Below are 26,247 nucleotides of genomic sequence, written 5' to 3'. Positions count from 1 at the left end.
GGCAGTGCCGCAGGCCGGGGGACGGGGTCCGGGGACGGAGACCCCGACCCGGGGCCCGGCCGGGCCCCTGGACCCAGCCGGGGCTCCCGGGACCGCAGGCGATGGGGAAGCCTCCCCGGGCCCTCCGGACCGCGCCCAGGGCTCCCTGCCACGCGGCAGGACCCAGGACGGAGCCCGGGGCGGGGAGGCCGCCCTCCCCGGGGCCCCCAGGGGCCCGGCCGGAGCTCCTGAACCCAGGCGAGAGAGGGGAGGCTCCCCGGCCACGACGGAACCCCGTCCCGGGCCTTTGGCAGTGCCGCAGGCCGGGGGACGGGGTCCGGGGACGGAGACCCCGACCCGGGGCCCGGCCGGGCCCCTGGACCCACCCGGGGCTCCCGGGACCGCAGGCGATGGGGAAGCCTCCCCGGGCCCTCCGGACCGCGCCCCGGGCACCCTGCCACGCGGCAGGACCCGGGACGGAGACCGGGGCGGAGAGGCCGCCCTCCCCGGGGCCCCCAGGGGCCCGGCCGGAGCTCCTGAACCCAATGCCGCCACGGGAGGCACCCCGGCCGCAACGGAACCCCGTCCCGGGCCTTTGGCAGTGCCGACGGCCGGGGGACGGCGCCCGGGGCCGGAGACCCCGACCCGGCCGGGCCCCTGGACCCAGCCGGGGCTCCGGGGACCGCAGGCGCAGGGGAAGCCTCCCCGGGCACCCTGCCACGCGGCAGGACCCGGGACGGAGACCGGGGCAAGGAGGCCGCCCTCCCCGGGGCCCGGCCGGAGCTCCTGAACCCAATCCAGCCACGGGAGGCACCCCGGCCACAACGGAACCCCGTCCCGGGCCTTTGGCGGTGCCGCAGGCCGGGGGACGGCGCCCGGGGCCGGAGACCCCGACCCGGGGCCTGGCCGGGCCCCTGGACCCAGCCGGGGCTCCCGGGCCCACAGGCGCAGGGGAAGGCCCTCCGGCCACCCTGCCACACGGCAGGACCCAGTTGCCGGCTGAGGACCGAGAGGGGTCCCAGAGTACCCTGTCCCTAGTAAATCGGAGGAAGGCTACCCCCCGTTCTTGAAACCCGCGCGCTCCGAGTGACGGAGGGGACCCTAGGGGCGAACGCACCCGGCCTCCTGGAGCCCCGGCTGGGATCCGAGAGGCAAATGGACCCTCATCGGGACTTCCAGGCCTGGCCCTGCCATCTGGTCGCCCCATTGGAAAGCATTGCGCGCGACCAGATGGCCGAGGGGAAAGGCGCCACCGGGTGGCCGGCAACTGAAAGGACTCCCGCCTGCCCACCCACCAGGGGCTCGGGGTGGGGACTCTGCTTCCCGGCTGGGCCTCAGGCACAGGGAGGACCACCGGAGCTCTCGGGGCCTGGGCGCCCGGGGGGGGAGGACTGCCCGGGACCCGTGGAGCCCATCCCTGGGCACTTTGCCATGCCGCGGCCTGGAGGAGGGAAGCCCCGGAGGCCTGGGAGGATGTTGCCCGGGCGTAGCCCATCTGGTCCCCGGCAATGAACCGCACAGCCCCGGCATGGGTGTTTCCTGGCATTCCCTGCCCCTATTAATCCGGAGGAAGGATACCCCCCTTTCTTGTAACCCGCGCGCTGCGAGTGACGGAGGGGACCCTAGGCGCGGACGCGCCCGGCCTCCTGGAGCCCCGGCTGGGATCCGGGAGGCGAATGGACCCTCATCGGGACTTCCAGGCCGGCCCGGCCATCTGGTCGCCCCATTGGAAAGCATTGCGCGCGACCAGATGGCCGAGGGGAAAGGCACGACCGGGTGGCCGGCAACTGAAAGGGCTCCCGTCTGCCCGAGCCATAGCGGTAGCGGTAGGGCTCCCGCCTGCCCACCCTCACACCAAGGGCTCGGGGTGGGGACTCTGCTTCCCGGGTTGGCCTCGGGCACGGGGAGGTCCACCGGAGCTCTCGGGGCCTGGGCGCCCGGGGGAGGACTGCCCGGGACCCGTGGAGCCCGTCCCTGGGCACTTTGCCACGCCGCGTGCCGGAGGAGGGAAGCCCCGGAGGCCTGGGAGGATGTTGCCCGGGCTCAGCCCATCTGGTCCCCGGCAAAGAACCGTCAGCCCCGGAGGGGTGTTCCGGCATACCCTGCCCCTACTAATCCGGAGGGAAATTACCCCCCTTTCTTGTAATCCGTGCGCACAAGGTGACAGAGGGGACCCTAGGCGCGGACGCGCCCGACCTCCTGGAGCCCCGGCTGGAATCCGGGAGGCGAATGGACCCTCATCGGAACTTCCAGGCCGGCCCGGCCATCTGGTCGCCCGGCCCGCAGGGCCATCTAGTCGCGCAGCCAGGCGACCAGATGGCCAGGGACCACCCAGGTCTGGCTGATACGGATCGTACTTGCGCGGTCGGACTTGATTTTTGACATTGGTACGGTAAATCGTCCGGGGACATGTCGGACACGTTTTCCGACCCGAGAACGTGTGGGGGACGCGACCCAATGCGAATCGTATGGAGTTTTTCCCAGACGAATCGTACTTGCCAGTTTGTACGGCAATTGTACGATCCGGTCGGAAAAAAATCCAGATACAATTCGTACGGGGGAAATATCTCCAGGATCGGAATCGGCACCTCGGTCGGAAAAAAATCCAGATACGATTCGTACGGGGGAGATATCTCCAGGATCGGAATCGGCACCTCGGTCGGAAAAAAATCCAGATACGATTCGTACGGGGGAAATATCTCCAGGATCGGAATCGGCAGCTCGGTCGGAAAAAAATCCAGATACCATTCGTACGGGGGAAATATCTCCAGGATCGGAATCGGCACCTCAATGTCCGCATTCCTTCATAATTCCGAATTACAACCAGATGTGAGATCCAAGGTGTCCAACCTCACGGTTCCCATATTTGTCTTAGCTTACGACGACTAGAATGGTGCTGTATTCCCGCTAGTTCCAAGCTGCACAGAAATATGAACTACCGCCACTCAGACAGGGAATGGAGAGCCTCCTTCTGCCGTATATCCATCACAGCATACAGCATGGGTCAAAGGCTACATCCACTTTGGTATGCAGACAATAGAGTTGTAAATGTCGACCTACACAAATATCGAGTTGGAAATGTCGTGACATAGAAATATGTACAGCAAGAATATCGTGGTCAAGAATATCGAATTTAAGGAAAGAAATATCATTTTCAAAATATAGAAGTCGTTAATATCGTTTGCAAAAATATAGTTGTTTAAAATATCGATTTTTTAATTAGTGTTATGTATTTTACTTTATATTTTAAATGTATGTGATTTATTTTTTATGTATAAGTATTGTTTATGTTTTTTAATATAGGTGTTACTTTTTTGTAGTTATCAATTTTATTTTAATTACATTTTGCGTTTTTTTAGTTCTGTAGCGGGTTGTGGGTTTATAGGGGAATAGGGTGGGAAGTAATTTAATTATAATAAATTAATGATTTTTTTTATTTATTAATATTTATTTAATTGAGATTTTATAGTGTTAATTGTGGGAAGTAATTTATTTGTAATTAATTATTAATTGGTTAATATTAATTAGTTTATTGGTAATTAATTATGGTAATTGTGTAATTTCTTTAGGTGCGGGTTGTGGAGCTTATAGGGTAATGGGTGGGAAATAATTATAAATTAATAATTAGTTGATAATTTATATTAATGAATTGTAAATTAATTATGGAAATTGTAGAATTAATTTTAGGTGCGGGTTGTGGGATTAATAGCGGTAAAGGGTGGGAAGTAATTTATGTTTAATCAATAATTATTCAATATTATTAATTGATATTTAATTAGGGGATTTGTTTATATTTTTGTGGGGGGTTTTACCTTTATAGGGGTAAAGGGAGGGGAGTAAATTAATTGTACTTACTTTATAATTAGTTGTTACATACTATTAGTCTTTTAATTGAAAACCATTTTTAATGTTGTAATACATTTTTTTACAGTTACATTTTATCTGTGTATTGTGGGGATTAATGGGGTAAAGTGTGGGAAGTTAATTAATTTCTATGAGTTTTAATTTGTTTTTTAGGTAATAATATTTCTTTAATTGGTAATTAACTCTGGAAGTACATTTCTTTTTAAATTTAGATGTGGTTTGTGAATTGTGTGGTGTTGTAGGGTAGGAAATAAAAAAAGTAAATGTATGTAATAATTAATATTTTTGTTTCTAAATAATTTTAATTAAACATATTTTTTTGAAAATTATATTTTATTTAATACAATATTTGTAGGCATTTGTCATGTATTTAACATTTTTTTTATATTTTTGTAATATTAAATATATTTGTATTTACATTTTTAACATATTTATGCCTTTTTTAAATTTAGTTTTTTTAAATATTTTTGCTTTTAATATTTAGTTTGTTTTTAATTTTGAACTGACTTTAGTAAGAATATTATTACCCCTCCACAATCTAACACTTTCCTTACTGTTGCACTCATTGGAGTGGGAATAGTAATTTTTAACCCTTCGCTATCCAACACTTTCCCTACTGTTACAATTATTGGAGTAGGAATAGTACATTTTCTCCTGCCACTATCCAACACTTCCCTACTGTTGCACCCACTGGAGTGGGAATAGTAATTTTTACCCCTGCACTATTCAACACTTTCCCTCCTGTTGCACTCACTGGAGTGGGAATAGTAATTTTTACCCCCTCCGCTATCCAACACTTTCCCTACTGTTGCACTCACTGGACTGGGAATAGTAATTTTTACCCCTGTGCTATCCAACACTTTCCCTACTGTTGCACTGACTGAAGTGGGAAATATAGGTTTAAAGATTTTTAAATCGTTTAATGTTTTCATTTAAAATAAAATGTTTTTTATTAGATTTTATGTTATCAGTACATATATTTGTAAATCTTTATAGAATTTTGAAATGATAAAATAAATGTGTGTTTAACTTTTTTAATTAAGTTTATTTGTTAAAATGTATATTACATCTACTTTATTTGTATTCATTTTATTATTTAACATATTTAATATTTATTATTTATATACATCTCAGTATTTTGTACTATATTTTTTTACATCGATATTTTTTTTCTCTCAATATTTTTGTACTTGCCTGTTTAAGTATAGGGAGTCAATATTTTTGCATTCTATATTTTTTAATCAATATTTTTAACAACTATATTTTGTACATCGATATTCTGTCAGTGAACCGGATCCACTTTACCCATTGGCTCTCTTTAATTTGAGTGATAGCACAAAGCCTGTGTACATTCTTCACATGTGCATAAAACAGTACTTTTCTCTTCAGTGACAAAGCTGGTTCAAAGTATACTTTCTTGTATTATTTACTTTTGTATATTAATCTTAAGAATTTCCAATAGATTTACATGCACTTTGAGTGTCCAATGAGATTTTGATTTACTTCACATCTCCTTTTTAAAGTTGCTAGTGTTGAAGTGACATTCTAACATTGTAAATGCCTACAACTTGAGCCTTAGGTTGTGATCTCTTCTTGTCTCCTTCACAAATAAGCATAATAAAACCCATGACTCAACTGAAAGGCAAGTGAATAAAATAATCACTATTAAAAAGCCCATATAAGGGGGCGTGGCCTGAGGCGTCAAGATGGAGGTCGCACTCTAAGAGTGCTCCGGACCCCTCCATCATCCGCCTCGCATCCCGAAGACGACGGCTGCCATCCGCACTTCGTACCTGCTCACAGGGAATCCCCTGTTGATCCCAGGCACCTGGCGCTATACCGGGTTTCAGATTTGGTGAGGCCCAGGGGCAGCAACATGGAGGACTCCTCTGCGACCCGTTTAGGAACACCGCGCCTTTCACCGGGAGTGGCCGGCCAGCGCTGCACCCCCTGTTTAATTTAGAGCCTACTTGACGTGTTGCCAGGCCCTGGGGAACCACTCTGGACATCTGCCGTCCTGCTCGGCGATTGGGCTCTCCTGTGCCTCACACGCACAAAATGGCGGCTTCCTGCGCCTGCTGCCGGCGCACCTGATGGACCCGTCATCCGCCTGAGGGCTCTGCACTTCGGGACCTGGCTCGTGGGGATCGGCTGGTGAGCAGGCGGCGGTGTGCCAGGGAGCCGCATTCCGGGGCAGACAGCTGCATCCCCGGGGATCACATCAACGTGCCGATTCCAGCAGCTGAGGCCAGCCCGGAGCCCAAGGAGGAGGCGTCACCCTGTGAGTGGGGACGGGACCGGGGTTCGGCTGCCAAGTCGGGCAGCAGGGTGTGGGAGGTCATCCCCCCCCCTTTTTTTGTTGTTCCCGGTGCTGTGCCTGAGCCCCTCTGGACTGCCGTAAAAGTGTCATCCCATGTGCCTGGCCAGTCCAGGAGCGGCGGGCTCGCCTTGTGGGGCAGTGTGGGTGCCGTTCGGCTGCGCATGTCGGGCAGCAGGCCCCACCGGCCTCCTCCCGCCCCCGACTGGAGCTTACTCCGACCTCTGCGCTGAGTGTGCTCGGGGCCCGGCAGCCTGCAGCGACGGGCCTGGCCTGGTCCTACCAGTGTCAACTAGGTGGGGGATAGGCCTAATCCCCAAGACCCCGTTCTTGCCCCTGCGGAGGCAGTGCGCTCTTTCTCCTTCCTTCGGCCGCCACTTCGGGTGGCGGTGTGGGGTTCGGCCGGTGCCCGCCCAGTGTATCCCCATTTCCTGTAGCGGCTTCTCCTGGGCGCACTCTTCAGACGGACTGGCCCGTCCATCCAGGGCCGTATTCTCGATGGTGGCGGTCTGTCCGCGCCCCGCCGCCTCCGGCAGGTGAGGCCCAGGCAGTGGGTTGCCACGAATCCTTGGTGGCGGCATCCCGTGCGGGACGTTGGCCGCCAGGGCGGAAGGTGGCTTCCGCTGCTTTGGTCGGGCAGCGGGGGATCCCAGGGTCGGGCTGCCCCTCCACCCCGAGCCTTTGAGATGTCACCCACACGCACTACAGGCCTCTCAACTTTTGCCTCAGGAGGGTCTTACAGGGCCTCTACCTAGCACGGGGTATCATCACAGTGGACACCTGTTGCCCCTGTCCGCAGCCCCGGTCCTTACCTCCCGCATTGGTGGGCTTCACTGGGAACTGGAGCCACCCCCTTCTGCCTCTCCTGGGCGGGCTTTCACTCCTGCCTTGCGGCCCTCGATCCTGGTGGGGCTGCACACTCTCAATTGGAGCATTTCACTGTATTTGGTCTCTTCCTTCTGGTTCCTGGAACTCTTGCTGAGGTGCGACCTGACCGATCATGGGGAGAGATAAGGCCTCTAAATCTGCGACAGTACCTACGCAAACGAAGATGGACTGGTTCACCACTTCGGATCATGACCCCCCTGGGCAGGCTGATGGGGCCCCCCCCCCCTTCCGGGCAAAGACTTCGCAACCATCCTACAGGCGATCAGCGCTTCACTGGCTTCGGTGGAGGGGAAGATCTGGGAGGTGAAGGTGGACATGTCCCTCTTCGGCAGGACCTTCACAATGCTACGGCCCGCATAGCAGAAGATGAATCCCGCCTTTCAACGGCGGAGGACGATATCCTTCAACTGAAAAAACAAGTGGCAAGAACAAGTGGCCAATCTATGCTCACACACCAAGGAGCTGCATCAGGAGAAACAAGCACGCCGCAACAACCTCCGCCTTGTGGGGTTCCCCAAAGGGGTCGAGATGAACCAGGTATCCACCTTCATCGAGGACTGGTTCACGTCATGGATGCCCAAGGACGCCCTCTCCACGTGGTTCGTGGTGGAGAGGGTGCATCGGTCCCTCGCAACAAAACCCCCACTTGGGGCCACACCTCGCCCTATCATACTGAAAATCCTTAACTTTAAGGATCAGGACGCCATCCTGCGCGAGGCGCGTTCTCAGGGATGCCTCAAATTTCAAAACCACACTGTCATGGTATTACCCGACTATACCAAATAAGTGCAAGACAAGCGCCGCTCTTACACGGACGTTAAAAAGAAACTGCGTTTCTTGAGTCTGCAATATCAACTCCAGTTCCCCACATGCCTCCGCGTCATTTTCCAGAACAAAACCCAGTTCTTTGACTCGCCCCAGGCGGCCTGGACTTGGCTGACGGAGGAACGTCCCCTCTGCTAGCGGCGAAACCTGTCCCCCATGCCATCGGGCTCTCAGTCCACGAGGCCGGGGTCGCCAAGGCACTAGCGCCGGAGGCGCACGCAATCTCGCAGGAGGCACCAGTCCCAAGCAGCGACACCTAGGTCATCGAGCCTGGCTGCCCACAGAATCAGGGCCTCCTCAAACCCATCGGGCTCTCCTCCCCACCTCAGGCACCACTCAACCGGCAGCCCATCTATGGCTCCACCGTCACCGGCACATCGGGGCTCGCCGAGGGCGGACTCGGACCTTTCCCGCAGCCCAACTCTCTGAAGAGCCAGCGAGCGCTGCCTGATGCGCGGTCTCTATGGGGACATGCTCCAACCTCTGTGGGGACTCGGAGCCACGGCAGACTCTTTGCTCTACTTCACTGTCTTTCTGCCGAGACATTGCACATCCGCCTACATAGAGGGGTCCTCCACGCAACCTAACCCGAGCGTTCTAGTTTGGTTCTTGTTACACTAAGGGGCCGACAGATGCATCCGTTCTCGGAGTATAGGGTGGGGGTAGGGGGTGAGGGGGTTGGTATTGTTTTTCCCAAAGCTTTTTTTTTATTGTTTTGTTGTTCCAGCTATTATGTGACACTCTGTGATAATCCCACATGGGGTATGCATGGCCTCATCACAAGCGCTCTTCCACACAGGCGCGAGCCCCCGTGTGTTTTCCTGACTCTCTAGGGCCGCGCACCAATACTACATCCACCAACCGCCATGATTGACACATCCGTTCCAAGGGCATCCCTTCACGTTCTGTCCTGGAACGTTAATGGCCTCCTAGACCGACTTAAACGTATGGCTGTCCTACGCTATGCGCAACGCCTCGGTATTGAGGTACTCCTGCTCCGAAGGACGCACTTGCTGGGCAACCACTGCCCCTTCCTGGCACGCTATGGGTATGATAGAGTGAGGCACTCTGGCTTCACCCGGGGCTCCCGCGGGGTGGCTATCCTTTGAAACGCACCCTCGCTTTGTGCTTACACAAGTTATTCATGACCCCCAGGGAAGGTCTGTGGCTCTCTGTGGCTCGCTGGGTGGAACTCCCCTTAATCTCGTGTCCATGTACTCACCTCCCTCGATGCTCACAACGACCCTGAAACACTCCACTGCCCTGCTGACTACCTTGCCCCTGGGCCCCACCATTACCAGGGCTGACTTCAACGCGGTTTCCGCTTCGCACCTTGACACGACAGGCCCAATCATCTGCCAATGGACTTGCGCAAGCGGAACAATTAACAAATTGGTCCGAGTCTCTGGGCCTCTGCGATGCTTGGCGCACCTGGCACCCTCACACCAAACAATTCACCCACACCTCTGCAGCACACCACACGCAGGCGCGCATAGATGCGAATTTAATCCCTTTGACAGACTGCATCATGATTCAGGACGTCCGTGTCCTCCCCAGGGTTATCTCTGACCACTCTCCGGTGCTTCTTAGCACAAGGCCCCCTTCCTTTGGCACGCCCGACGTGGAGAATGAATGCATGATTCCTCCAAGACAAAGAATTTAAAAAGGCGGTGGGTATGGAACTTAAGCAGTACTTCCTGATCAATGATGGGTCGTGTCCTCTCCAGGTACACTGTGGGAGGTGGGCAAGGCCACCATCCGGTGCTTCGCTAAGGGCCAACTCAAGCATCTACGACAGGCGCTGCTGCAGCAGATCACTTCGCAGGAGGCGCAGGCGTTGCGCCTCGAGCAATCCCCTCCTACTGCCGATGACACTTCCCGAGAACGACAACTCACTCATCTTCGGGCAGAGATCCGGCAGCTTTCCTTAGATGCCGCCAAGCTCCTATGGAGATCTTCAGTGGCAGGAGTATATGGCTGAGGCGACAAGAATGGTACGATTCTCCACAGACTAGCCACGTATCCTAGGGCAAACTGCATTATCCCTGAAATAGTAGATCTGGACGGGACGGTGCACCGATCCCCGGTTGCGTTGGCTCGCACCTTTGCCTCCTACTATCAACAGCTCTATGCGGAAAAGACCCCTGTTCTGACGCACTCGGCCTTACTCGAACAGGGAGGCGCTCGCCTTTCTCAGTTGGGCTCAGCCGTCCAGGCGGATTTGGACCGTCCTATCTCTCGTGAAGAGATTAGTGATGCAATAACTTTTATCTCGTCGGGCAAGACCCCAGGCCCGGACAGCTTCCCCCAAGAATATTATGCTCTGTATAGTGAGACTCTCGTCCCGAGCCTTGCCGACCTGCTCGACGAGGCTTTGGAGAAGGGTTCCTTCCCACCCGAGATGGATATGGCCACCAGTCGCTGAGCGGACTACATTCCTATCTCTCTTATCAATACAGAGGTTAAACTATATGCCACAATTCTCGCCCAGTGGCTGAAGCCCTACCTGTCCCGGTTGGCTCACCCGTATCAGTGCGGATTCATGTCCACGTGTGGTACTCGGCACTGTCTACGGAGGCTGCATCTGGCCTTGGATCACCGTCACTTGCTCACCCCCTATTTGGCAATCCTCCTCGTAGATTTTGAGAAGGCCTTCGACTCAGTGGACTGGAGGTATCTAGACGATGTGCTGACCGAGATGGGGTCCGGCCCACACTTCCGAGATCTGGTCCACGTCCTGTATGCCCAGCCCCAGGCACGAGTCTTAGTCAATGGGGTCTTGTCGGAGGCCTTCCACATTCAGCGGGGAACGAGACATGGATGCCCCCTTTGCCCCTGCTCTTCGCCCTGGTGATGGAGCCCCTGGCATCCCTGGTGCGATTCGAGGGTCGTGTTCGGGGATGGGAATGGCCCAACAGGGAGGCAGGGACAAGATCGCTCTCTACGCGGACGATGTTCTAATTTTCTTAGCTGAGCCTGCTCAGTCGGGCCCTCAAAGCCTCCAGATCCTGCAGTCCTTCGGGCAGGCCTCTGGCCTCTGACTGAATCCTGACAAGTCGGTCCTAGTCCCTCTGCACTTGTCTAGAGACTGCTATGATTGGCAATCCAACATACCGATTCGGCATCAATCCTTCAAATCCTTAGGGATATGGGTTGCTCTCCTCCCTGAACTGGGCTCTCAATGTTACCCAGCTGGTGAAGAAGGCCAATGCAGACCTTCAGAAGTGGCAGACGTTACCTCTGAACCCCCTGTGGAGAGTCGCCCTGTTTAAGATGATGATTCTCCTCAGGTTCCTTTATGTCCTCCAAAACACCCCCTTTTGCTTTCCGAGGGCCTGATTTCGAGAGCTGGACAGTATGGCCACCAAGTTCCTCGGGGTGGGAGGGGGGAGAGCACATCTGGCCCTGACCCTATGCCGGATTCCTTCATTTGATGGGGGCATGGGGATGACACACGTATACCTGTACTTCCTGGCTATACACTTACTGATCATACATGACTGGTTTAAAGGGGGCTGGTCTAACCCGGCCTACAGGCTTGAATTGAGCGAGCTAGGTATGTCCAAAATTCAGTCACTGATGTACGGGGAGTCCATTCCATCCCTCTTACCAGCTGTAACGCGCTCCGCACTGTTGGCCTGGCGGGCAGCACTGCGTCATACTCAATGGACACACAAGCTGACTCAGTGCATGCCTCTCTGGCATGCAACTTGGCTCCGAGAGGTCAGTGGGCTGCAGGGCTTTAGATGATGGGACCTTATAGGAATCTCGCAATTGGGGATGTGTGGGCGAGACCTTCGAACCAGATATTCCCTGCACCCAACACAATTTTACAAATACTTGCAGCTGCGACATGCCCCCACGCGCACATATCAGAAACAAAGATCTCTGAATACAGTCCTCCCGAGGCGCAGACTATGCTAGGAGACTTGGGGAAAGGGGGTATTTCCCGCATTTATAGGACACTGGTTAAAAACACCCTGACCTCTCTGGATCGGCTTAGAAGTCAGTGGGAGGAGTGGGTGGGTACTCTAGATGAGGAGGATTGGCGGGACGCTCTTATGGCACCCAAGATGATTACTGCATCAGCCAAACTCCGTTTAATCCAACTATACTATTTGCACGCTGCCTACCTAACCCCTCTGCGCCTCCATTGGGCAGGCTTGTACCCAAGCGCTTCCTGCACGAGGTGCAGTCACTATCTGGCTGATTTTATCAACATGGTGTGGGCTTGTCCCCATTTGGCACGATTCTGGGGTGATATTGAAGAAGAGCTCACAGAAATCTTGGGGTGGCAAGTTCCTCATGACCCACGACACTCTCTCCTTGGGATTACGGATGGGCTGGATGGATCTAGGAATGAAAAACTATTTTTTAACACGGCAATGGTAGTGGGCAAGTAAGACATAGCTGCAGCCTGGAAATGTCCAGATCCACCCTGCTCTGGGAGGTGGTGGAGGGGGGTGGACTGGTGCGCGACGCAAGAAGAACCATGTATGAAGCGCGAGGTTGCCCCAAAAAGTATCGCAGGGTGTGGGGCAAATGGCTGGGAACCATGGAATAGTCAAAGTAAGGTATATAACCTCTAGATCTATTTGTACCTTAGGGGGTCGGGAATTATGCTATGTTCCTTTATTTGGCTGTGAATTGTCATCCTCAGTGTCCAATGCGGATTTGCTGGTGTTGTTTTTTGTTAAAACAATAAAATTGCTTATAAAAAAAAAAGCCCATATCAGGGCATGTTTATAAAATGTATTTTTTATTGCGAGCATATGACGGCTATGTTTAGGTGGTAGCATGTTTTATTTACCTTTTTTAATTTTGTGGCACGTACTGCGATAAAGAAAATAAAATGTAGCCATCACTCCAGCCTGCCAAGGCCAGACCTGCTGGCTTAGCCAGTACTTGTTTTAACGTTCAATCCAGCTTATTGAGGTAGCGGTAAACTGCAGTATAGAGTAGAGTGAAGGGAGTTACATGTAGCAGTAATACAGGTTTCCAGCTCCCCCTTATCTTCACCCTAATTCGAGTAAAAATTTCTGGTAGGGTGGGAGAGGCGAGTTCACCCCTTCCATGCCAGCATGAATTTGAAGGACCTGGATTTTGAGACAGAAAGGGGAAGGCCTGCAATCTACCCTCTTTCTGACCCACCATCACAGCCTTTGGCTTTGATGTTGATGGGGAAGAGGAGGTAGGAAAGAGAAGATGGTCTTAGCATTTTCTCTCCCACCTCATCTGCTGCTCCAGCATCAAAGGATGAGGATGAACACATGGGGTAGTAATTTGTAAAGCTGAATGCATTCTCTGTTCTCAGCACTTCTTGTTGCTGCTGCACTTACCAATCGGACCTGAGAGGGAAGAGGGTATTCCCTCCTATATTCTCCACTAGGCCGCGTACGGTTCCATCAGCATAAGTTAATTGTGCCAGAGGTGAAGAGTGTACCAACAAAATGTTTCAGGCCATCCTTTTTTAGGCTAGCACAGATTTAGCATAGCTTTCCCTACTCCCCAATAAAACACAAGCTTACCTATCCGTCGAATTGGAAATTTGGATAACCTTTTTGTGCTCCCTCCTTTACAATCCCCCAGCACCATGGCAAAGGAAACCCTTTTTTATTTAAATATATTAAGGACGCATGTGCCCCAAAATTCATGATGCACTTATTCACCCGTTGTAAGGATATTCAAGTTTTTAAGTTAGTTCCACCTCTCATCCCCTCCCTTCTTAATGGTTAGGAAGTCATTCTTAATTTAAACCCCTGCTTCTGCTCCATCGTCTGTATATCTTTCTTTTATTTTATTATAGTCCCTGCCAGAGTACTCATGGCTTACCAATCTGAGTGGGAGAGCTTTCTTTGATTTTTTTTTTTTTTAAATCTAATTTTAGTCTGTACAAAAAGGGGAGAATTGGATAACCAACCTACGGACTGAAACATAAAGTTGTAAACCCCTGACAAAATGGTTTCACTTGCCACTTTTTGTTGTGCTGCTGTGCTTTTTTTCCCTGTCCTCTCCATTGATGGGTAAGTCCCAAACCACCAGTACCTCACAGGGGAGGTACACACCTTCTCTGTGCCCAGCTCAATAGTAAGCCCCTGCCAAGGTTGTGTTGTTGACTCAGTAGAATGACCCCCACCAAGTCTCTCAAGATTCCTTCTTTCTCCTTCTCCCCTCATCTGAAGGCTCCGCAGACTCCCATCTTGTCAACATATGTTGGCCTCCTTTGAGTAAACCCTAGTAGGCGTATTACTCTTTTGGACACTCTTGGCATGCCAGTTATGAACAATTCTTGGATTCCATCCATCACTTTTTTTTTTGCTCAGTGAGTCTTTTCATACGTGACACTCAGTGAGACCCTGGTATGCGCAGATAATGTTCCTGTAGCTCGCTGTGCCATCTGGACTCTAGCTGTACATCATTGAGGAGGCTCAATGCGGATTAAAATGGTCTTGGGTTCCCATGCAGGGGATAGGTGGCCTTGCAGTTCCGGCTGGATTCCCCTTCTTGTGTGATGACACAACAAATTAGCATATGCAAATATTTGATTCAATTTATTCAATCTATCGGTCATGTACACCGGTTCCATCAATTTACCTTGCTTGGTAACAACCCTAGCCTCCCACTTACTTTTCAAGGTAGCTTCCTTAAGTGCTGGCATGGAGCAAAACTTTGTTTCCTTAGTCACTTTTTTAGAGATCTATTTCTTTTATCCTTTCATAATATCAGCAAGGATTATAGGCTGCCCAAAATTGGATTTTTCTTGCTATTTACAACTGAGGGAATTTTTATTACAACTTTCCGCTAATGAAACAAGTATGATTGGCAATCAATTTTTGCAGAGTTCTGTTAAAATAGCGAAACAGTGCTTTATATACACTTTTTATCCTATCTTGAGGCACCAGAAGAACACAACCAATACATTTGAGGTACTGGCTGCCAAGTGGTCCCGTAGCTTACATTGTAATGTTTCCACTTCAGAGATGACATACTAGACTGCTTGTCCAGATCACTCTCAATTTTTCTAGGCTTAAGGCTCACTCCTGTATGAGTTATATTACACACCATCTAAGCTGTATAAATGGGGCTTAGGGAAACTATTACATGGCAGCATTGATTTTCTTAACAGTCACACAGAAGAAAGGGGTCAGGAAACTTCTGAGCTTCTACAATGACACAGCAATGGAAGGTTTGGGTGGATGCAGGCAAGAAGCGCGAGTAAAATGGCTTGACAGGTGACAGGTGAGCTGGTGATCGGGCCCTGAGGTGTGATTTCCCAAGAAAGGAAACATAGCCTTTGTCACCATCTGCAAATCAGCAAATCTGTTAGTTCATATTATTTCATACCCAGCTCCAGTTTTCAGATTTTACAGCAAAACACTAACATTGTTCAACATCACTAGCAGATGCCAAAATGTTTGGAGGTTTTACCTGTAGGTCACTGAATTCCTGCTTTTTTCCAACTGGTGGGTCTAAATACTGAGAGCGTAACACCTTCCACCTGTATAAATAAAAATACACAAGGAGACTTATGGATCAGGTTGCAATTTCTATTATGTAGCCCTGCTTTACTTCATCATCTTTACCACATGCACCATAAACTACAATCCTCTTGTCTGGAGGAATTATTAGCATCCCTGTGTTGGCTTCGTCCACTTTGTGTTTGGTAATCTTTGGGGGAGGCAGATTCTCAGGTCCTGGGTATCAAGGGCTTCATGAACAAGCGATCATTGCCCCTTGCAACAAACTTTAATGTACATTTTTTCATCACTCCCATGCTTCTTTCCCTGAAATGAAGGCAGCACAGTGTAGTCATTCTGCTAAGGAATTTGACAACTTTTACCTGTCATTTGTGACAGGAATTTGACAACTTTTACCTGTCATTTGTGAAACACCCAAAGCCTGCGGTAAGTATGACAATAGTCATACTTACCGCAGGCTTTGGGTGAGCCCACGGAGTGTCACTGGTTGGCTTTCTGGTCAATCTCATTTTCTTGCTTCTTATTCAATGGTTTTCTTTCCTTTTCTTGTGTTTGACCCTCACCTTGAGCATACCCTCCATACAATTATTTTGATTGGACGAATTGTATCCTTTCACTGCCTACATTCAAGGAACTACTTTTTCTTTTACATTCAGCATTCCCTTGAAATGCTATGCCTTGCCCTCTACCCCACCAGCTCGTCCACTGCTTCCCTGATCCTCCCTCTCCCGCTATTTCTTTTTTAATTTAATACCCCCACACAGCTCATCCTTGTTCCTCCTCCATTCCGGCTACACTAGCCATTCGTTGGAATTCAATTCAACTGACACCGCATTCTGCCAACTACACTGTTGCATTCTTTTTTTTATTAAAGTTAGAAGGCTCCACCTGCCTGTATATATATATATATATATATATATATTTTACCGTCTTGTAACAGTAAATTAAAAACAAAATGGTAATCCCGATATGACACGTGTGCAAGCATACGTCATCATTTAGGGGCTGAAACAGTGTGATGTGGTATACGTTTAAATGAGTCTACATACTTGTATGCATACACATTTTTCTGTCTTTTATTTTTGCAAAGACTGATATGCATCAGCAATTTTTTCTTATTCTTTTCTAGATACTGTAAAACAATGTTAAAACCAATGTCTTCATTGGAAAAGCCAATAGGCGAGATCTATTGGCATTGCAAGTGCAGGAAAAAACTATTGTGCTGGTATTGAAGGAGCTAGGTCAAGCAGACAGAAGGTGTACATTTTGGACCCACTTTGAAAGAACGCACTTAGCCTCACTGCCTGTGGGCATTTAACACTGCACACTTATCTTCTTGAATAGCCCTATGATTGGCTGGTTTACTATGCTGAATTAAATGGTCGCCTTGAAATAGAGACTTTTCTTAAACGCTGCAAAACCAGCCCTTCACATACTCAAGGAACTGAAACATTCTTGCAAAGCTTAAGAAAATCTAGGTCATCATTACATCTACAAGGACCAATAAATATTGCAATGAAACTAATACCTTACAATATATCTTCAGTTTGTTTTAAAAACTGCATCACAATTATTAAGTGTGTAAAACTATGAAAATAAGAGCACAAGTTCGGCTGGAAACTAAGAAGTAATTGTTGGGCCTTTGTTAGTTTCAAAGAAAAGTGCCTAGCTTCCAAGTAGCTCCATATCGTACAATCCCCGCTTCAGAGTTTATGGAAGCCCTGCCTAAGGCAGGCAGGGAATCAAGTTAAAAGTAGAACCATTACTGGATTCTGTGACATACTCCTCCTGGATTGCGTGAGACGTTAGTCCTCCTCTCTCCGTGGATAGTTCCAATATTCTGAACAAGAACAGAATCAAGAAACTGTGTGTTTTTGGATTTTTTTCTCAACAACAAAATAACCAGAAAATGAACTAAAATACTGCCACTTTGAACCAAACTGCTAATGGCACAGAGTGACCGGAGCAAGTACACCAGACCCTCCACAGGAGAGTTTCCTGCAACATTCCATCTATCCATCCATCCTTCAAAACATATACTCATCCATCAATTCTTTCACCATCTATCAGTCAATCCACTGACTCACACATCCATTTATCAGTTTATCCACCCCTCCAGTCACCCGTACTCTCATTCGTCCAGCTTCACACCCATCTGTCCATCCACTCATTTTTTCACCCCCCTTTAACCCTTCTTTTCATCTGTCTTTTCACCTAGCCATCTACCCTTTCACCATTCAACTATCCATCTTTCCACTCCTCTTTTTACACTTCCTTTATTTCATCTTTCCTTTCACCCTTCTTCTGTCCCATCAAATGTTCTTCATTCCTTTCACCCTTCCTTACATTCTGCACTCGCCTCGAAACCTTCTTGCCTTCCTCCCGCTTTCTCTCTAACCATCTTTCTTTTCTCACCTTATTTCTTACCTTTATCTCTTCTGTTCTCTCTATTTCACTCTTAGCATTTCTCCAATTTCCATAATTTCTCTTTTTTTGTCGCTTTCAATGTACTTCGCTCATTTTGCAGCCCTGACTGATATTCCCCTACACTATTTTTTTCTGTGCTTTTTCAACAAAACTGCAGCCTGCAGAGAAAGACCCAACCTAATCTAAGTTTTAGTAGCACTTAACTTACCAGCCATGGGGCTACATGCAACTCATGCTGTAGCGTCTAAACGGGGGGCAAGGGATTGGGGAGAGGGTGTTCACTTTTTTACAGTGCTATTGCTGTGGGTTTGACCAGTTGTTTTCTATGCTGAACTTGTGATCTTTGTCTGAGGAAAATGATCATGTTCCTGACTGTTCTATGAATTGCCTGTGGAATGTGTGTTATCGATGCTGAGTCAGTTGTGTGTATGTGAGGGAAGGTTCACTTTATGTTGCTGGTGCTTACTACAGTTGTGTGTGGCTGTATAGTCTATTTAATCTAATACAGGATGACAAAATTAGTTAATGTAATTTTACACTGAGATGTAGGGTGAAGTCTTCAAAGCATTCTTCTGCAATCCAGTCAACTGTAAAACATTGGACTAATCTGTAAATGAAGGGCAAAATAGTAGCACTAGTGCCCTCCCATAATTTTACTCTTTCGCGACCTGGGTGTTTGAAAACTTCTGTGCCAGAGTATTTTTTAAGCAAACCTAATGATTAAAATAAAAAATAATAATAATAATAATTTTTTAAAAAACAGCACTAGGTCATTCAAGTTTAAGTTCCTCACGAGTCTCATTGTTCACCCATACAAACTATGTCTGTTTTTGGGCACATTAGGGGTTATGTAGTGCTGCACATCCTGCATCAACATCTTACTGAAACCTTAAGGTACAATAACTCAAATGCGAGACCTATTGCATTGCAAATGCTTGTGTAGCAAAGCCATCGCTGCACTCGCACTTTAGCGTTAAACATCTTAAGCTAAAACGTGGGTGCCACAATTGCTTCTAGAGTAAAAAAAATAGGAAAAAACACGTTTTCTATTTCTTTACTTTTTCGCCTAAACATGAACATTTCCACCAGGCTCCCTCATGCAGGAACGTATTCCTGCCAAGATCTGAACCCAAACTTTGTTCCTCCGAGTCTCCTGAGCATGGCAGTGTGAGACGTGTATGGGTTCACGTTGCCCACAGATGATAAACTAGTTGCCCTATATTATGGAAATTTGAAAAAGGAGCTGCAAGCAAAATGCCAGTTTATGGTACCTGTTTTTGGTCATAAGTATCACCCCAGGACTTTATAGAAACATATTGCAACCATATATTTTTAATATTTACACATCATAAGGTTTCTATCACTAGGCGCACAACCGCCATTGGCCTTATTGGCTGACATGGACGAGCTAAGCAAGACATCTGTCAGCTTTTCAATATGTTTTCCCCAAAGCACAGTGGTCTTCTTCACACAGGAACATGTTCCTTCCAAGGCTTGACCCAATCTGTGTTCCTCTAGGTTTTTGATTGTATGGCTATCAGACAAGGTTTGGATTTCCATGATTTGAGCAGAGATCCACACAGAAGGCACCAGGGAATGTTTCTGAGGCAGGAGATAGCAGAGGGATGGGCGGAAAAATTGTTTTGGAGGCTTTGATATTATGGTTTTCTCTATATGTACTTTTATTTTTAATTGTATCAGAACAAAATGGTCTTTCAGTCAGACAGAGGAAACAAATTTAATTTCCCATTAAATTTCAACAACACAGCAATTTCGATTTCAGATGGTGTGGTCAATCCTGTTTTCTCTTTTGCTTCTATCATCTTCGTGGTTGGTCACCGATGTCCCTTGGAGAAAATGTAAAAATCAGCCAGGCAGGTATATGCTGGTCTTAGAGTCTGCTATGTCTTTTCTTTTTTTTTTTTTTTTTTTTTTAAACCGTTTATTGCACTCTCAAATAGTTACAAGTATGGGCCTACAACCATCCGGCCGGCCGCTAGAGTGGCAGAAGCATATGACAGACATACAGTAGGAATCTCTTGGCGGCGCAGGTTGGTAAATCAGGAGGTATCAATAGCGCAGGCCACATAACTCCAAGCCCACAATACGGTTTCCTTTTATCAAAACAGAACAACACAAAAAACCACACCCGCAAGGCAACCCGCAATCCAAAGTGACGGCACGTGCTCCTTAAGTGGGGGATCCCAACCAGCAGCCAAACTCTGAAGAGGGGGAATGGGAACAGATCAGGGACTGGGGAACCACATGCCCACGGCTGGGGGAGGGGGTCGGCTAGGGGGACGGAGCTGGTGAGGCAGCCGGTAGCAGTGGCGGCTCACAAATACCCCCGCGATAGGCGTTCCAGGGGCCCCAGATTTTCACCCACGCCCCAGGCTTACCCCTCGCCACATACACCACCTTTTCACGAAACATACACCAATCCATGTGTTCTTTCCAGGCCGACACCGCCGGGGGCCTCTGGGATCCCCACAATTGAGCAATGTCACGCTTAGCTATCATGTATCCCAGAGTCACCCACCGCGTCTGCGGAACCGAGTAGTCAGTTGGTTCCCACACATTCAGCAAGCATCTCCTCGCTTCAGGCAACAGCGCGACACGCGTGACCACTCGCAAGACCTCATGCACACCACGCCAGAATCGCTCCACCTTTGGGCATTCCCACAGAATATGCAAGAAAGTTGCCAAGGCACCACAGCCACGCTTACACAATCCATCCTCAGCAAAGCCCATACGTAGAAGCCTTGGCCCCGTCACGTAAACCCGGTGGAGGATCTTTAGCTGGACGAAGCGAAGGCGAGCCGGGATGGCCACCTCCTTCGGAGAGGCCACCGCGGAAATCCAGTCCTCGTCGTCCAGTTCCAGCCCATCGGCAACCCAGGCCTCGCGGAGGCCAGCCAGCAGGCCCGATCGGTCGTTAATCAGCTTTTTATATATAAGGGAGATCGTGCTGTCTGGGACATGGCCATCCAGCACTCTGTCCTCCAGGGGGGAAGACTCTGGTATGGATGCAACATCCGGAAAGACGGAGCCCAGCGCGTGGCGGACTTGCAAGTACCGAAAGTACTCGCTGCCTTGCAACTGAAACTCCGTCTGCAGCGTCTCGAAAGTTTTGAATCCCCCCCTCGTCCAGAGATCTCCCACTTTGCTGATGCCGATCGTGTCCCACTTCTCGAAGCCCTTCGATGTCCACAGGGAGCCCAACCTCTCAGACGCATATAGCGGTGACGCCCGGGTCAAACGGTCCTTCCACCCCATAGCTGCGTTAGCCGCGTGCCATACACGCACCATGACACGCGTCGGTCCCGTCAGGCGGGAGTCGGGCGCGCCAGAGTAGAGCGCTCGATTGTAGTCGCCACCGGGCAGGAGCATCTTGTCCATTTCAAATGCCGGGTTCAAGGCGGGCCCGTAGAGGCCATGATTAATTGCAGCTAGCTGGGAGGCCCAGTAATACCGTTTAATATCCGGGAGGGCAACCCCCCCATCGTACCACGGGAGCGTCAATTTAGCCAGAGCAATACGCGGCCTCCCGTCCCAGAACAGGCGCCGCTGCAGGCTCTCCACCTCACGGAAGTAGCGCGCCGGGACCAAGTCCATAGTGTTCTGGAGAGCGTACAGAAAGCGCGGCAACGACATCATCTTAAACAAGGCCGCTCGGCCAAGCGGCGAAAGCGGCAGACGCCGCCAACGCACAACGTCCTCCTTCAAGCGCTGGAGGGGGGGTAGCAAATTCCGCTCGTAGCGGGCCTCCGGGTCCAGAGTAATATATATACCCAGGTACCGGAACCCCTGGGAGGCAATCTGGATCGGGCAGTCCCGTGGTAGGACCGGAGCCTCCCCGGAAAGCACATATACGCAGGATTTCGCCCAGTTGATGACAAGGCCTGAGTTGCGACCGAATGAGCGCAAGACATCAACCAGGACAATCAGTGATTTACGCGGGGAGGCGAGATACAGAAGGATATCATCGGCGTAGAGGGACACGCGGTCCTCATGCTCGGGGGTCCAGCGGAGACCACGGATGGAAGGGTGCCACCGCAGCCACTCCGCCAGGGGTTCCAAGGCCAATGCAAACAGGAGCGGCGACAAGGGGCAACCCTGTCGCGTGCCCCGTCCCAGCGCGAATGGGGCCGAGACTCGTCCATTCACCACCACCTGCGCCAATGGGCCCGAATACAACAATTTGACCCAGCTGATGAATCCCGGTCCAAATCCAAATTTCGCCAGCATCGCCCAGATGTATGGCCATTCAAGCGTGTCAAACGCCATGGTGGCGTCTAAGGACGCCAAGATGGCCGGCTCCCGCACAAACGGGACACGCGCGAGCACCCCATGCAAGCGTCGCAGATTAAGGGCCGTGTTGCGATGGGGTATAAAGCCGGATTGGTCTTGGTGGACCAAGTCGCCCACCACGCCGACCAGCCGGTTGGCCAGCACCTTGGCGAGGATTTTGGGCTCCGCGTTCAAGAGCGAGATAGGCCTATAGGATGTGACCCGCTCACGGGGTCTCCCCTCCTTGTGGATCACCACGATTGTGGCCAGACGCTGGTCCGGCGGGAGGGAACCCTGCGAGTGGGCCGCCAGGAACATCGCGCGCAGGTGGGGCGCGAGTACATCCGGTCGCAGCTTGTACAGCTCGATAGGGATACCATTGGGGCCCATGGCCTTGCCGGATGCGACCGAGCGGATAGCAAGGGCAATTTCGTCCGAGGTGGGAGGAGCGTCCAGCGAATCCCTGTCCTCCACCGAAAGGGAGGGCAGCGCGATGTCCCGAAGCAGGGCATGGGAATCCTCCTCCGAGCAGGGAGAAACCGGGGAATACACCTCGCGGAAATGATCCGCGAAGCAGGAGACAATGGCTTCCGGCTCGGTGACACGTACACCATCCATTCTCTCGATCAGCGGAACCACACGACTCGCTCTCTCCTTTTTGTCCAACCACGCAATCAATTTACCAGCCTTATCACCCACATCATACAGTCGCCCCTGCTGCTCTCTACTGAGGCCCCTGGCCGCCTCCGTGACGAGGGCCCTATAGGCCGCCTGCTTGAGGTGTAGAACATGCAACTTGGCATCCGTCACCCCGCTCCCCAGGTCACCCTCTAGTTCAGTAATTTCGGCCTCCACCCGGGTTACCTCCTCCCGCTCGCGCCTCCGGGCATGGGAGATAAAGGAGAGGGCCTCCCCTCTGAGAACTACCTTAAAAGCCTCCCACAGGGAGATGGCCGAAGGGACAGACCCCACATTCTCCTCAAAGTACCGCTGCAAGGATTTGATCAAGTCGGCACGAATAGTGGGGTCGCGCAGGTACCAAGCATGGATTGGGGCCACCCTGCCCTCCCCCCTCGGAAAGACATCAAAGTGCAACAGTAATGGGGAGTGATCTAAAATACCCCGCGCCAGATGGCACACCTCTCCCACTCTCCCAGCATAGGCCGCAGGGACAAGGACATAATCAAGCCGCGAGAGGCTACCATGGGCACCCGAGTGGAAGGTGTATTGCAGCTGCGCGGGATGCTTTAGTCGCCAGCAATCCACCAATCCTAGTGTATCTAAAAGGCCGGACAGCCACGCCTGTGCCCGGGGGAGGTCCCTAGGGGGATGACGATCCATAGACCCAGAAGCCACCGCATTGAAGTCCCCCCCAACCACCAGAAGACCACCCGGGAGGTCTAGGAGGAGGCGCCCCAGGTCCGCAAACGTAGTAGATTGTAACCCAGGCGGAACGTACACTGATATAAAAACAACCACTCTACCCTCCATTCTACCCACCAAGACAGTGTAGCGTCCCCTCTCATCATGGCGCACCTCATCAATCTCCAACGGGAGCGAGTTCTTGATCATGATGCCCACCCCCCGCGAGCCCGAGGTGAAGCCCGAGTGGGCCACCAAACGATAGCCTCGCCGATTCATGGCATGAAAGGAGTTACCTATAAGGTGTGTCTCCTGCAGGACGACAACATCTGGTGAAATACGTTTCAGATACTGCAGGACCACACCACGCTTAATCCTGTCCCCCAGGCCGTTAACATTCCATGACAACACAGTCAAATCCCTACCCCTCATCATACGTAGAAGCCATCAGTCGTCCCCCAAAGAGCATCTCGAAAGCAACAATACAGTAAAGGGTTTGCCTTGCGGTGCAAACAAACAACACTCCCCCCCCACCCCCCCATCCCAACAGAACTCCCCCCTCCCTGCACCCCTGCATGAGCCCAGACAGCCCCCCCAAAGTGCAGTGTGCCTGTCGCCCCATAGATGAAAAACTAACTAGTCCCCCAGAGGAGGAGGGAAAGCCCCCAGTAGACCCCGTACGACCTCCATAGGAGGGGAACATACACGATCAGTAAATGGTAAAGGAATATTGTCCAGAGCAAGGCCTATTATTCACCCCTCAGTTCTGATCCGGCGGGCCCTCCCCGCCAACCGCACCCCCCCCCACCCCCCCGGCCCCGATCCCCAGGCAGAGTGTCCAACCAGTCCCCAGCCGCCTCGGGTCGGTCAAAAAAGTGGGTGCGACCATCCACCTCCACCCTCAGCTTAGCTGGAAAAAGCATTGAGTACTTAAGGTTCAGGTCCCGTAGGCGACGTTTAACTCCGAGAAAACTCAGTCTCTGCTTTTGGACCGCCGGAGTAAAGTCAGGGTAGAAATTCACGTCCATGTTATCAAGCTTGACCGGTCCCTGTTGCCTGGAAGTCTGCAGGATAGCGTCTCTGTCCCGAAAGTTAAAAATCCGGGCGATGAGAGGCCGCGGCGGGGCACCGGCCTTAGGTCTGCCCCCGGGGACCCTGTGGGCGCGTTCCACCGCAAAGAGCTTACTCAGCCCCCGGGGCTGGAGATGGGTGAGCATCAGTTCTTCCACAAACAGATCTGCCGCCTCCGCCTCTCGTCCCTCCGGCACCCCCACAATGCGAACGTTGTTCCTCCGGGCCCGACCCTCGGAATCCTCCAATCGACGGTCCATCAGGGCGCTCGCCTGGCCAAGCCGGCGCACCTCCTTTTGGAGGGCCACCACATCTGTCGTGAGGCTCGTGGTAGTGTGGGCCAGGGAATCGACCCGGTCATTTGTTTTGGACAAGTCGGCCCTCACCAGGCCCACATCCACAAGGACCGAGTCTATCTTTTGCGCTAGGGTATCAAAGCGCTGGTCCACCGAGGCCTTCATCTCGGCGATGGCGCCCATGACGTCCCGGAGGGTCAGATCCACTGGTTGAGCAGACGCCTCAGTCGGGCCCGCCGGGGATGCACGCGATGCCTCCGGAGATCCCTTCTGGAGGGTGTAGCGGTCCATGCTGTTGGACTGATGTGCCGGGCCACGGCGGGTCGTCTTCACCTTCGCCCGGTCGCCATCTTGCTTGGTGGACATGTCTGCACTCCCAAAGTCGTGCCAATCTCCTCGAAAGGGCCGACAAACCAGTTCACAGGTTCCGGGGGGGGGGTGACCACTGGACCGCGGGACGACACACAGCCGGCGGGCCGGCCAGGCACCCGGACAAGTCCACACCACCGCACCCCGCTCCGCAACCCTGCCTCGCTTGAAGGCAAGGAGGGCGCAAAAGCGAAAGTGAAAGCGCGGGGTACGCGGGTCGCCCAGCCCTGCCCGCCGCTGTTGTTCACTTCGTCCCCGGATCGCCCCACAACTCCAATCCGGGGGGCCGGCGCGGAGAAGGCCGCAACCATTCACTCGGTGCTCCCGCTGGTGTCCGGGGTCCGATTCGAAAACGGAAAACGGGTGCCGCCTCAGCTCGGGTTCACAGACACAGTCCCCTCATCAAGGACAGGATAGAAGCAGGATTAATTCAGGAGGTCGCGGAGGTCCTCGGGAGCCTCGCACCTACGCGGCCATCTTGGATGCGCGCTAGGCTCCTCTTTTCTTTACTTCTTACTATTTTAGTTCTTTCTAGTGTTCTTGTTATGTTTGCTGGCAAAACCCTGAGGGATGTAACCACAATCCGTAACAAGACATCGCTGTGAAAGAGGCTACCTACTAATAAAAAAAAGAAATTCATTCTCTGTTGTCAGGTAATACCCTGAGCCTACAAGTCTTTTGCTTAAAACAACTTCACCCCATGCACACTGATTACAATGAAGTCAACCACTCTGTGTTTTTTTGGATGGGGAGAACAATACCAACAAAAAAAAGGAAACCTCCAAGAAACGAGTGTAGGAAAAACCACTGCCCTGCCGTCAGACAGTGTTTTGGGACTTGCACAGGTTAGCAACAGCCCTCTTGGACTGTGGCAGAAAGAGACGCTGTCGCCAGTGGCGCCCAGCATTCTTCAAACCATGCGTCTTCCTCCTCTTCCCTTCGGCATCTTCCTCCACATACTTCTGTTCGGGACTGTTGGAGATCATTGTCTTTTACCGCTCTCTCCCATAGCCTGGTTTCCTTTGTCCTCGCACTTGCCTCTTCCACCTTCTTTGCTTCTCAACCTGCTCTTTCGCTCCCA

The 26,247-nt window shown here is 51.3% G+C and overlaps 1 protein-coding gene across 4 annotated transcripts in view; it reads right to left on the bottom strand.

Annotated features, from left to right (window-relative positions):
• Positions 1 to 26,247, bottom strand: part of PDCD2L (programmed cell death 2 like) — a 142,347-nt gene that overhangs the window by 83,533 nt on the left and 32,567 nt on the right. For all 4 annotated transcript variants that reach the window (XM_085638246.1, XM_085638248.1, XM_085638247.1 and 1 more), the window contains exon 4: positions 15,302 to 15,371. In XM_085638246.1, coding sequence (XP_085494372.1) covers positions 15,302 to 15,371 — 70 coding nt within the window. The remainder of the gene's footprint in view (positions 1 to 15,301; positions 15,372 to 26,247) is intronic.

The sequence above is a fragment of the Triturus cristatus genome, chromosome 12 (assembly GCF_964204655.1).
Source record: "Triturus cristatus chromosome 12, aTriCri1.1, whole genome shotgun sequence".
In the NCBI taxonomy this organism is placed as follows: domain Eukaryota; kingdom Metazoa; phylum Chordata; class Amphibia; order Caudata; family Salamandridae; genus Triturus; species Triturus cristatus.
The sequence above is the reverse complement of the archived record's forward strand: the minus strand, read 5'-3'. Positions and strand labels throughout refer to the sequence as shown.